This window comes from Rhinatrema bivittatum, chromosome 1, assembly GCF_901001135.1.
Source record: "Rhinatrema bivittatum chromosome 1, aRhiBiv1.1, whole genome shotgun sequence".
NCBI lineage: Eukaryota > Metazoa > Chordata > Amphibia > Gymnophiona > Rhinatrematidae > Rhinatrema > Rhinatrema bivittatum.
In genome coordinates this window covers 295,125,909-295,138,453 of record NC_042615.1, presented here as the reverse complement: position 1 = coordinate 295,138,453, position 12,545 = coordinate 295,125,909, and the positions used below count along the sequence as shown (strand labels likewise).

The 12,545-nt window shown below is 43.7% G+C and overlaps 1 protein-coding gene across 1 annotated transcript in view; it reads right to left on the bottom strand.

Moving 5' to 3' along the window:
* The window catches only part of SEC24B (SEC24 homolog B, COPII coat complex component), a 335,324-nt gene that overhangs the window by 179,751 nt on the left and 143,028 nt on the right, over window positions 1-12,545 (bottom strand). Inside the window, 1 exon segment of the mRNA XM_029596557.1 lies at window positions 2,191-2,271. Within this exon segment, the coding sequence (XP_029452417.1) occupies window positions 2,191-2,271 (81 nt within the window).

The following is a 12,545-nucleotide window of genomic DNA, read 5'->3' as shown; positions in this document are numbered from 1 at the left end:
CACATGCTGTGTCTCACACACACCCAGGTTTCTCACTCCCATGCTCACTCTCTTCACATGCACAGGCTTCTCATGCCCATAATCACTTTCTCTCTGTTACACACACACATATACACACACACACACACCAGTCTCTCTCTCATTTCCATGCTCGCTCTCCACTGCACAAGCTTCTCATTCCCTGAATCACATTCTCTCTCTCATATTCACACACACCAGTCTCTTTCTCTCACACACCCCCGTCACCTTACCAACCAGTCTCTCGCTCTCATGCATGCACACACACACAGGCTTCTCACTCCCATGCTTTTTTTCACACCCCACCCCCACCCCACCAGGCTTCTTACTCCCATGCTTTCTCACATACCCAGATTTCTCACTTCAATGCTTTTTCTCTCTCACACACACACACACACATCAGTCACCTCCCTGACTAATGTCTCACACTCTCACATACACATCAGTCATGTCCTTGAGCAGTCACTTTCACTGTCTCTCACATATACACATACATCAGCTCTCTGACCAGTTTCTTTCACTCACACACATGCTCTCAATCACACGCAGGCTGGCTGCTTCTTTCTCTCACTCACTTCCTCTTCCCCGCCCCTCCCCGAGCACAAATGTTAGCTGCAGCAGCCTCCTCCTCCAGCCCCCGCAGGCCAAGAAAGTAGAATTCCATCGACCGCGGGAGGCTCCTGCTGCTCTCTCCTTTTTCGATTACCGGCTGCTTCGATTGCCCGGGGGCCGATGCTGCTGCTGCTACTTTATCACGTGGCACGGGCCGGCTCTTTCTCCTTCCCGCGCACCGCGTATCACTTCCTGTTCCGGGTCACGGGGGGGGGGGGGGGTGCGGGAAGAAGAAAAGGCCCAGCCACAAGTGCCACAGCTTCTTTTAGTGCCGCTGCCGTTCCCGCTGGGCTTGAATGTGCTGATAGCCCAGCGGCAACGGCAGCAGGGAAGAAAGAGCAGCGGGTGAGACCGGGAACACGCGAGACAGCAGCCGGTGCTTGGCGACACACTAGGGTGTCGCGACACACCGGTTGAGAACCGCTGCCCTAAGGACTTGACCCGCAGACCAATTATGGGAGGAGACACCCCTGCAGTGTCTCTCTCATTATCACTCCCTTCAGACCGAGGAGGTGGACCATCGTTGGCAAAATTGGAAGGAGGCAAATCTCCAAGCATCCAGCAGTGTTGACATAGGCTTAAAGAAAGCTCCAGCTGAGTGGCTCTGATGTGGTAGGCAGCACAGATAGATAGGCACTTGGGTTTCTTCATTGTGGGCGCCATGCTATAAACGCATAGCCTGAAGAAGGCTCAGGTGTAGCTTCCCCATGTGTACAAACAAGCCTAATATGGACAGACAAAAAATGTGCATCCAAGACCACGCACCTAAGCCACTCGTCCTACTGGATGCCCAAACTGGACACCCAGGACCGACACCTAAATTGGGAGCATAAGATGTGGTTCAAGAAGGAAGAATGCAAAATTGCACACACAAATGAGAATGGGCACACACTCTGACGCACTTGCAGCTAAAAAAAAAGGCATGCAAAAGTACCCCTCGGCCTACCGCATGCAAAAATGGGAGAAGTCTGGAAGCAGGGCCTAACCAAATGGCTGTACTCGCACCTCACAGAACTCCCCAGAGACATGAGTGGGACAGATGAACGTTGGAGACGGAGAATACTGGTGGGCTGTCATCGGGGTGGGACTATATAGCCGTGACATCAGCTTTTGCTCCATCTCCATCTGCTGGCAGAAGTGATTAACCCACTCGTTGCGATTGACCTATCTGAACCCTAAGGAAAAAGCACTTTTTCCTTGTTTCATTTTAGTCTCCCATATAGAATGTGCCAGTCTATAGGTGTGGTCCATGAGGATCTCCCAGCAAGAAAACCCAGTTGATCTGGGTGAATTACATTTCTGCTCATATCCTGAAGTCTTTCTGCTATTATTTTTGTTAAAATATTAAGATCCACATTTAGAAGTGAAACTGAGCAGTAATGAGTAACCCTCTTTTGGTATGACAGATATGATGGCTTAGTACATTCCCTTAATATCTTAACTACTTAAATTCACTTGGTGGTCTTCACTTCAGAGAAATGAAAATAATTCTATCCCCACACCTCCACTATATTTGCTTAAAAAATTAAAAATGTAAATGAAGCATGATTAGTAGTTTACCTGAGTATCCTCCTCCTTCCAGACTGTCATAACTGTTCGGCACAGGAGAAGCGCTGCTGGTTGTAGAGGAGCTTTCAATACCTGAAAATGAAATCACACTTTAAAAATTAAAAAAAAAAAGCATTAGAATTAGGTATGTAATCTGCCCCTCTAAATGCCTCTTTTTTGTGTTCAGAAAAGTTACACACATACTTTTGTACATGCAAAGACCAGCAAATTTTCTAATGAGCCATGTATGTACATAAGAAAATGCTTTATGCACCTCAACAATTTTGAAAAATTGGATCTTTATATTTAAGTGATTGGAAATTTTCAAAAAGATAAATTAGCTTTATTAGATGTTATACCGCAACCTTCCATAATTAATCTCTAATATGCTGTTCATCATCAGAGGGCATAAGGGTCTTTTCCAACTCAAGCTTCCATATCAAAGAAAGTAAAAGCTGCTTACCTATAATATGTTCCCAAAGGATGGCAGAATGCAAGACTTTGCAGGAAGGGTGACATCATCGGATGGAGTCAGGCTGATGAAAATTACTCCAAAGCTTCTGCTAAGCATGTGTGTTCCATCCTGTGTCAGATGTCACACAGGGTCCCTTCAATTTTTAAATTAGCTAATACATAGGAACCAACTCCAAGAGGAGGTGAGTATGTTCTGTGAGGAAAAGTGATTTTGGTGGCATGGGGGATGGAATTGGATTCTAAGCCTCAGACTGCTCAGGACAGACTGACCACACCTGTTATGCCAGGAGTCTTTTCCATAAATAGTAATGAGATGTGAACTAAGCTCCACCTCGCAGCCTTGCAAATCTCTTCCATGAAAGCTGATACAAGTGGACCACTGACGGTGCCATGTCCTTAACACTATGAGCAATGACATGCCAAACCAGAGTGAGTCAGACCTGCCTGGGCATAATAGAAAGCGATGCAATCTGCTTTCCAATTAGAAAGGATGCACTTGGCTACAACAATTCCAGGTTTGTTGGAGGGTCAAAGGAAACAGAAATCTGGATGAACTTTTCAAGGGTTCAGTCCATTCCAGACAGAAGGCTAAGGCTCTTTTGCAATCCAAACTGCGCAAGGTTTGTTCACCTTTGTAGCCATTTGGCCTAGGGAAAACGTTGATATGATGATTGACTGGTTAAGGTGGAAGTCCAACACTACCTTAGGCAAGAACTTAGGACGTGCACGTAGAATCACCCTATTAAAAAAAACTTAGTATAAGGTGGATAAATCACTGGTGCCTGGACCTCACTGGCTGTGTGTGCCAAAGTGAGTGCCAGCAAAATTATGACCTTTCATGTCAGTTACTTCAGCTCACAGGAGTATGATGGCTGAAAGGGAGCTTCCATCAATTGAGCGAGTACCATGTTGAAGTCCCAAGACAGAGAAGGAGGCTTCACCTAAATCAAGCCCTGCATGAATCTGATAACGAAAGGCTATACAGAGATTTTAACTTCAACATAGTGGTGATAGGGTTCATCTCAGTGCAATTACACGAGTCTTCAGACCAAACTCTGAAAAATTTAGAAGGTATTCAACAATTTTTGTGTGAGACAGGAGAAAGGATCTAGGGCCTTTCCCTCACATTAGAAGACAAATTTCCTCCATTTGCATGCACTGTCAATGCCATATGACCTGACATCTTCAACATGTACCTTCTGATGCCTGGATCTCAGGTGTATCCAGCAGAGCTTGTATAAATTCCAAATCAAAAGGATCAGGATGGGATAATTTACGATAAACCCTAGTAACTCCATTACTCAGATGGTTCTACTCTCATTGATTCCAGGGTCCCTCCATGAGACCTGCTCTTAACCAGCAACTTGTCCAGGCAGGGAAATACAATTTGTAAAAATATGCAGCCACCATTATAAGACATTTTGCAAACACACATGGCACTGAGTAGTATGCAATATTGGTGGTATGGTTTCCCCACGATAAATATAAGATACTTCCTGGAAATCTCTCTATGTGGGTGTAAACATGCTTTAGATTCAAGGTGCATAACCAGTCCCTTTTTTTTCCATGAACATAATCAAGGTGCCCAGGGAAGCCATCTTGAATTTCTCCTTTACCAGGAATTTGTTCAAAGTGCTTAAGGTCTACAATGGAATGGAGTCCCCCTGTTTTCTTTGGAATCAGGAAATATTTGGAATAAAATCACCACCATCCTCCTGCTGTTGGAATGGGGGCTTTTCCCCACATTGGCCTCTAAGAGGAAGGAGTGTTCCTTTTGTAGTGGCTCCTGATGTTGAAAAGCAGAATAAGAGCTTTTCGTTGGATAATTTGGTAGGGCTTCCACTACAGATCATCTGTATCCATTTTTTTTATTATGCTGAGAACCTAAGTGTCCAAGGTTATGCTGGTCCAACTGTTTACATAAAATCTCTGCCTTCTCCTGATAGGAAGGTTTTCTGGCATGGATACTGGGATCATGTCTTTGCTCCCTTGGATGCAGCCAAAATCCCATCCCAAGTTATGGCTGGGATGCAAGCTGTGGACTTTGAGCCCTCTGCTATCTCGGTTGACAGCAAGGTCCTTGGTACTGATGGGGGAAGAAAGGTCTCCTCAGCATCCCTTTCAACTACCTCCCTGATGAGGAGGATGAATCTGGAGTGACAGTAGAAAAAGGTTTGAAAGGTAGAGCAGTGGTCTTAATTTGAGCAACCACATCCTTGACCTTACCTCCAAAGAGATTGTCTCTATTTTATGGCACATCTGTGAGCCTTTCATGGACATCTTGTCAGATGTTTGAGCCTCACAGCCATACGAGTCTGCAGGCTCCAATCCCTACTGCACAAATTCTCAGTGCCATCTCAAAAATAGTGTAGGTCGATTGGACCATGTGTTTTCCACATTCCATATCCTTGTCTACTAGCAACTATAGAAAATCATGCAGCTCCTGAGAAAGAGGGTCTGATACTCTGTTCACCTCTTTCAATATGTTTCATATATACTAACCCATAAAGTGCTAATAAGATGCTATGCAGGCATTGAGCATAGCACTCTGATAAACTTTTCTCCCAAATTATGTCAAGGGTAAGAGAATCTTTCCCCAGGGGTGCTGAGTGGATTCTAGATCTTTTAGTCTTTTTGAGAGTGGATTCAACCATAACTGACTCATGAGGCAGTTGTTTCTTGAACCAGGAGCCTTCTGGTTACGGTGTATTGTGGTCTGTCTTATTTACCAGCGACACAGAGGAGGGGTGTCTCCCACATTCTCATTTGTCACCTGTAGGATTTTGTGGATGGTCAGTGCCAGGATCTCTCTAGGGGTATTCCTAATTGGAAGATGTTGAGAATGGTTTCGGCTACTCGCTTGGCAAAGGAGAAGAAAAGATAGATCAGATGGAAGACCTGCAGGCTCCTCCTGATTAGAGAATTCCTCAAATCCATAGATGTACCCCCAGGAAAACTCAATTCTGAGCCAGAATAACACAGTTGGTGATTCAGTCGGTTTGCATCTGGCTAGAAGACAAGGTCTCTGTGAGAATACTCTTGGCTGCTGGCATCTAGACCTCAAAGAACTTCTGTGCCTTGGGGACGTTTTCCCCAGTGCACTGAAAATTGACAACAATGTAGTGGTTCTTGATGCCTTCCCAAGAACTTTAATTAGGGTCCTTCCACCAGATGCCATAAAAGTTTCCATTCAGGAGTAGGACCCTAGTTTGCAAGGCTACCAATGAAGTCTATGAGTCTCTAGTGCTTGAAGTCCTGTGATCCAACACTGGTTGGATCCCTCCAATTTCTCCTCAAAAACTGCCAATATGCCAATACTGAAAGGGAAGCACAAGAGTGGTGGTCACATCTTCCTGGGACACCTGAGGAAGATCATTAGTGGGCATCTAAGCTCTTTGGACCCTGGATACTGTTGCAATTCCCAAGACAGATGCAAGGGTGAGCTGTGCTCTGTATGGGAATGTTGGGGGGGGGGGGGGAGATTTATGGCCATAGCCAGAATCTCCTTAACTCCCAGTATCGTACACTGATGAGGACTGATGCCGATGCTTCTTGGCATTAGCCCAATGCTAGACATCTGTACTCCTCGATTCTGATGTAGAATAAACAGAATTCTTTGCTTTCATCGGATGGGGGAGCTGGACAACTGTCTCCCCAGCCTCTATGGGCACCCACTATCAATGAAGATTGATATTTATTTATTTATTTATTTATTTATTTAACTTCTTTTACTATACCGACACTCAAGACCAGGTCTTATCGTACCGGTTTACATTAGAACAAGGGGAAAAATCAATTAACGTATAAGTGGAAAAGAGAAGTTACATTAAAACAGGGAGAGTAAAAACATGGATGTCGGAAGATAGGACAGAATTAAGTAATTGAACAATAAGTTAACAAAATTACAAACTATAAATTAACTATAAATTATCCTCAATGTTGATGTACCACCAGTGTCTGGTGCAGCTACTGGGTCCTTCAATGCTTCCAATCCTGCTGGGTCAGATTTATTTTTCCTATAGAGTTTCTCCATGAGTATCAGGTAAAAACAACATCCTCTGGGAATTACTTTCTACACATGAAATACTCCAAGACACTGTTCACCCCCTAGGCAAAGCACATGCTTATCATGGGGATCTGTGACAGACATGATACATCTGCACAGAGGGCACTTACTGAAGTCACTGGCATCATTTTCTCTTTGGGACATCAATCAAAAAATTAACAAGGTGAAATCAAGACTATTTTAGGAAAAGCTGACAGATAATGATCAATGTACATGTACCATGGCAGTCAATGAAAAATGTAAGAAAACTTGAAAACAAATGAAAAACCCATCCAGTGAACTTAAGAATGGTGAGATAAATTGAACCAAGAGGCCCCATTAAGAAATTTTGAAATTTCTTACAATGAGAATCATGTGATTGTTGGAGTCTGTAAAAAAAAAAACCAAAACACAACCTGAAATTGAAAGTGTTCTGCACAAGTGACAACACACACATGCTCAATAGAGCATGCCAAAAGATTCTAGAAACTTTGGAGTAATCTTCCCTGACTGGACTCTGTTAGATGATGTCACTCCACCTGTGAAGACCACACATCTTGCTTTTTCTTGGAGAAACACTACTTCATTGAACAGTCATGGTATTCAACCCAAACACAACTATGTGGCAATATGGCTTACACAAATATGATTTCTGACCTGTGTAGTATGATGTATCCAAATTCATTATTTATGAGCAATTTCAACAAAACATTTACCATCAAAAGATGGGGTTCACTGGTCCTTGCACATGAATTTCTGGATACAACTCTACAGCAGGAAAGGGAAACAAAACAGCTCAACATATACGGGCCGATGCAGTAAAGTGCGCTGAGGCTGAGCGCACTGTTAGCCCCCATTTGACTGCGTGTTTTCGACGCACTATTTTTACCCCTTATACAGTGAGGGGTAATAGCATGTGGAAAACGCGCTACCAACCCCCCCCCCAAAAAAAAAAAAACTAATAGCGCTGGCAACATGCAAATGCATGTTGATGGGCCTATTAGTTATTCCCACGTGATTCCCAAGTTATTCCCACGTGATTCAGAAAGTAAAATGTGATAAGCATGTGCTTTGCCTGGGGTAGTAATTTCAGCCGGCTCCGGGAAAGTGTACAGAAAAACAGAAATAACTGCTTTTCTGTACACCCTCCGACTTAATATCATAGCGATATTAAGTCGGAGGACCCAAAAATAAAAAAAAAATGTAAAATTAAAATTTATTTTTTTTTTTTTTAAATCTGCCCACAGGTTGGAAGATGAACGCTCGGTTTTGCCAGCATCCGTTTTCCGAACCCGTGGCTGTCAGCGGGTTCCAGAACAGACGCTGGTAAAATTGAGCGTCGGCTGTCAAACCCACTGACAGCCGCCACTTCAGTCAAAAAGGAGGTGCTAGGGACGCGCTAGTGTCTTTAGCACCTTTTACTGCGGGCCTTAATTTGCATATCTTTCTTTACTGAATCGCGTGCCCAGGCCACTCTCCTGGGCGCTCGCCGGCTCTCCCGCGCATCTTACTGTATCGGCCCGTTAGTAAAGCTTCTGTCTAGGGTTATTCTAATGACACAGTGAACTGAATTGTTCTTTTTCCCTGGTGGAGGTTAGTCAAATTTACTTACCTGTAGCAGGCATCTTTTGAGGACAACAGTAGGCAAGAACTCACAGATGGGTGATGCCATCAGACACAGCCTGGTCAGAAGCTTCAATTTCATAATTCCTAGAGCTTTCAAAACTCTGAGCATGTGCAAGATTCTCTCGTGTCATGGGCATTGCGTGCAGAAGTCCCTTCAGTTCTTTAAGCTAATAAAAAGAAGCCAACTTCTATGGGAGGTGGGTGGGTTATGTGCAGACTTACAGAACCTACCTACTATCCTCAGAGAATACTTGCTACAGGTAACTTTTGCTTTCTAAAGATAAGCAAGATGATTAGTCCCTTCAATTGGGGAATCCCAAGCTACATGTTGTCCCCAACCAAAAATGACATATAGAATTTGTGCCAACAGGCACAAAAATGTTTTTTTCTACAAATAGGCCAGTTTAAAAAAAAAAGTTTTAAGTGATTTAAGTATCGGAACGTAAAATGGCCTGAACTGAAATTGACTTATTTATTTGGGCCCTATAAGGTATGGAGATGGATTCTAAATCTCAAATAAACATTGGAGAATACAATGATCAAACCTGGTATGTTAGGAGTCACTATCCAAACTGTAATATAAGACATGACTGTGTGGATTGAATACCAATCGCAACTAATCGCAGCTCTAATGCTATGACCTTTGACCAAGGTTCCCTCTAATTTTTTGTGGGCTGTGTGCACAAAAAAGTTCTCAGATTCAATGTAATGTACAAATTTGTATGCCGTGTTCTTTGAAACACTATTCTATTTTCCTTTTCTTGTGCTTGCTGTCTTTCTGTGTACACTTCTTTCATGAACCATGTGCACTTTAACACACCTTACAAGGAAAATTGCCTTGCAATTTCTTATGTTATGCCTTTCTAGAATCATGCCTTTCCAAGTGTAAAAGGAAAAATGCAATTTGCTATCCAATTAGATAGAATGCATTTGACTTCAGCAATTCCAGGTCTATTTGGGTCAAAAGAAACAAAACTGGGTGGCCTTTCTAAGGCTTTCAGTCCACTCCAGATAAAAGGCTAAAGTCCTCTTGCAGTCCAGACGGTATAAGGCCTGTTCACTTTTGTGAACCATGTTGCTTGGGAAAAAAATGGAGGACTAATAACTGGTTAAGGTGTAAATTGTGACATCTATAATCTGTGGGTTGCCCCAGGAAGGAGTGGCCTAACAACTGGAGAAGCAACTCCATACAGGAAGATGATTCAACGACTCACTCACTAGTATATTCAGGTCCACAGTGAACCCCCTTGATTCAAGGACCGGCCATCAATGGCAACAACGAAGATTAGTGTAGGATTGGGTCAGATATGAATTCCATGCAGACAGACAAACTCCAGGTTGATGAAATTGCCCTCTGCCTCAAAGTAAATGAGGGCAAAGGTCGCCAACAATCCCAATAACCAATGCAAGACAACAGAAATGCTGGACCACGTGATTGATAGAATCATCAACAAAGTCAAAAAGAATCTACTTCTGTGAGGCCGGTGGGGTTGACTGGGAGGAGAGCAACTGCAGATGAAATGAACCTGCATGAGACTGGGTCAGAATCTGCGCCGCTCTCAGGCCCCACAAGAACATCATAAGAAATTGACATGCTGGGTCAGACCAAGGGTCCATCAAGCCCAGCATCCTGTTTCCAACAGAGGCCAAACCAGGCCACAAGAACCTGGCAATTACCCAAACACTAAGAAGATCCCATGCTACTGATGCAATTAATAGCAGTAGCTATTCCCTAAGTAAACTTGATTAATAGCAGTTAATGGACTTCTCCAAGAACTTATCCAAAGTTCTTTTTTGAACCCAGCTACACTAACTGCACTAACCATATCCTCTGGCAACAAATTCCAGAGCTTAATTGTGCGTTGAATGAAAAAGAATTTTCTCCAATTAGTCTTAAATGTGCTACTTGCTAACTTCATGGAATACCCCCTAGTCCTTCTATTATTCAAAAGTGTAAATAACCGATTCACATCTACTCGTTCAAGACCTCTCATGATCTTAAAGACCTCTATCATATCCCCCTCAGCTGTCTCTTCTCCAAGCTGAACAGCCCTAACCTCTTCAGTCTTTCCTCATAGGGGAGCTGTTCCATCTCCTTTATCATTTTGGTTGCCCTTCTCTGTACCTTCTCCATCACAACTGTATCTTTTTTGAGATGCGGCGACCAGAATTGTACACAGTATTCCAAGTGCTGTCTCACCATGGAGTGATATAGAGGCATTGTGACATTTTCTGTTTTATTAACCATTCCCTTCCTAATAATTCCTAACATTCTGTTTGCTTTTTTAACTGCTGCAGCACACTGAGCGGATAATTTTAAAGTATTATCCACTATGATACCTAGATCTTTTTCCTGGGCCCTGTTTCCTCCTGGCTTCTGTATGGGAGGCAGAACATGAGAGGGAGGGGAACCTACCTTGACTCAGTCTCATGCCAGCTCATTAACATTCAGCTGCAGCTGTTCCCCTTCCAGAGGTGGGACCTTAGGATTGGTCCCAACTAGAAAGAAAAAGTATGCAGGGCAGAAGGGGGAAGGTTAGAAAAGTTCTTGCTTGCAGTGATGCAGGGTGCAATGCAGTGTGTATGCAGCTACAGGGCAGGTCTTGCTTCCTTCTCCTGTAATCACCATTGCTCCACAGATCAGAAGAAATGCAGCTAGCGACCAGTGCCAGACCACTGCACTGAAGCCATGAAATTGAAGCATCCAACCGGGGTGCCGTCTGATAACATTATCCACCTATAAGGTCTCCAACATTGTTAGTCCTCAAAAGAAAAAAACCCCATAAAACACAACTCACTGTGAAAAGCATAGGAAATGCTGCAAACACACTAAGCTAAACACATGGCACTTGAAAAAGTTATTCTTAATGAAAAATTACTGCTTACCTGATAATTTCCTTTTCTTTAGGACAGTCCGATGAATCCAGAAGTGGGTTATATACCTCTACCAGCAGATGGAGACCGAGCAAACTGACGTCACAGTATATATTTATCTCTCCAGTGACACCAGCCTGCCAGTATTCTCTTCAAAAAAAAAAAAAAAAAAACTGTTGTCAGACTAGCAAAAACATAATTAAAAACAAAGAACCATTTCAATACTCTGTCAACAGGCAACACTGAGCTCAGATAAGAATATAACATTAGTCTAGGGGCTGGACTAACATTTACCAGTAATCCCTGTCATACGTAGTCACACAGGAGGACCATACTACAATCATCTGGCAGCCAACGGAGGGAAGCTGGATTCATCTGACTGTCCTAAAGAAAAGGAAATTATCAGGTAAGTAGTAATTTCTCATTTCTTAGCAACCAGTCAAATGAATCCAGAACAAGTGGGATGTACCCAAGCTTCTCCCGAATAGGATGGGCAGCTGCCCACAGTCCAGTCAAAACCGCAAGCGCAAAGGTTGCACCCTCCCAGGTGTGCGGATATCCAGACGATACCTGGAAAGGTGTTTAAGGAGGACCACGTTGCAGCTCAGCAAAATGTTGACGGGAGACAATCTAACTTCCGTCCATGACACTGCCTGAGCTCACGTGGAATGTGCCCGAACCAGACTAGGTAATGGCTTCCCAGCATTCACGTACGCGGTCATGACTACCTCCTAAATCCAGTGAGCTATTGTAGCCCGTGAGACTGGCTCTCCCTGTCTAGTACCCCCATGGAGGACAAACAGGCAATACGACCTACACAAAAGCCCAGTGTCCACCAGATACCTGACAATATGCCGCTTGACATCCAAGGGCCGCAACAGATGAGACTCTTCTACATCTCTCTCCCTGATCAGAGAAGGAAGGGAGCTAGACTGGTTCAACTGAAACTCAGAGACCACTTTCGGTAAAAAGAGAAATGGCTCCTGGCAAGACCAGGCCTGCAGCTCGGAAACCCTATGCACAGAACAATTTGCCACAAGAACACTGTTGTCAAGGTCAGAAACCACAAGGACAGAGTACATAGCGGTTGAAACATAGGGCCTACCAAACAATCCAAAACCAAACTGAGACTCCATAGGGGCACCGGAAACACAAAGGAGGATGAAGATGTTCCACTCCTTTCAGAAAACGGACCACATCAGAATGAGCCAAAAAGGAGCCACCATTTACCGGACCCCTGAAACAGGCAACAGCAGTTACTTGAACCCTTAAAGAATAAAGGGCCAAGTCTCTATTCAAGCCATCCTGCAAAAATTCCAAAACGACCGAACAAGGAAGAGTACCGCGA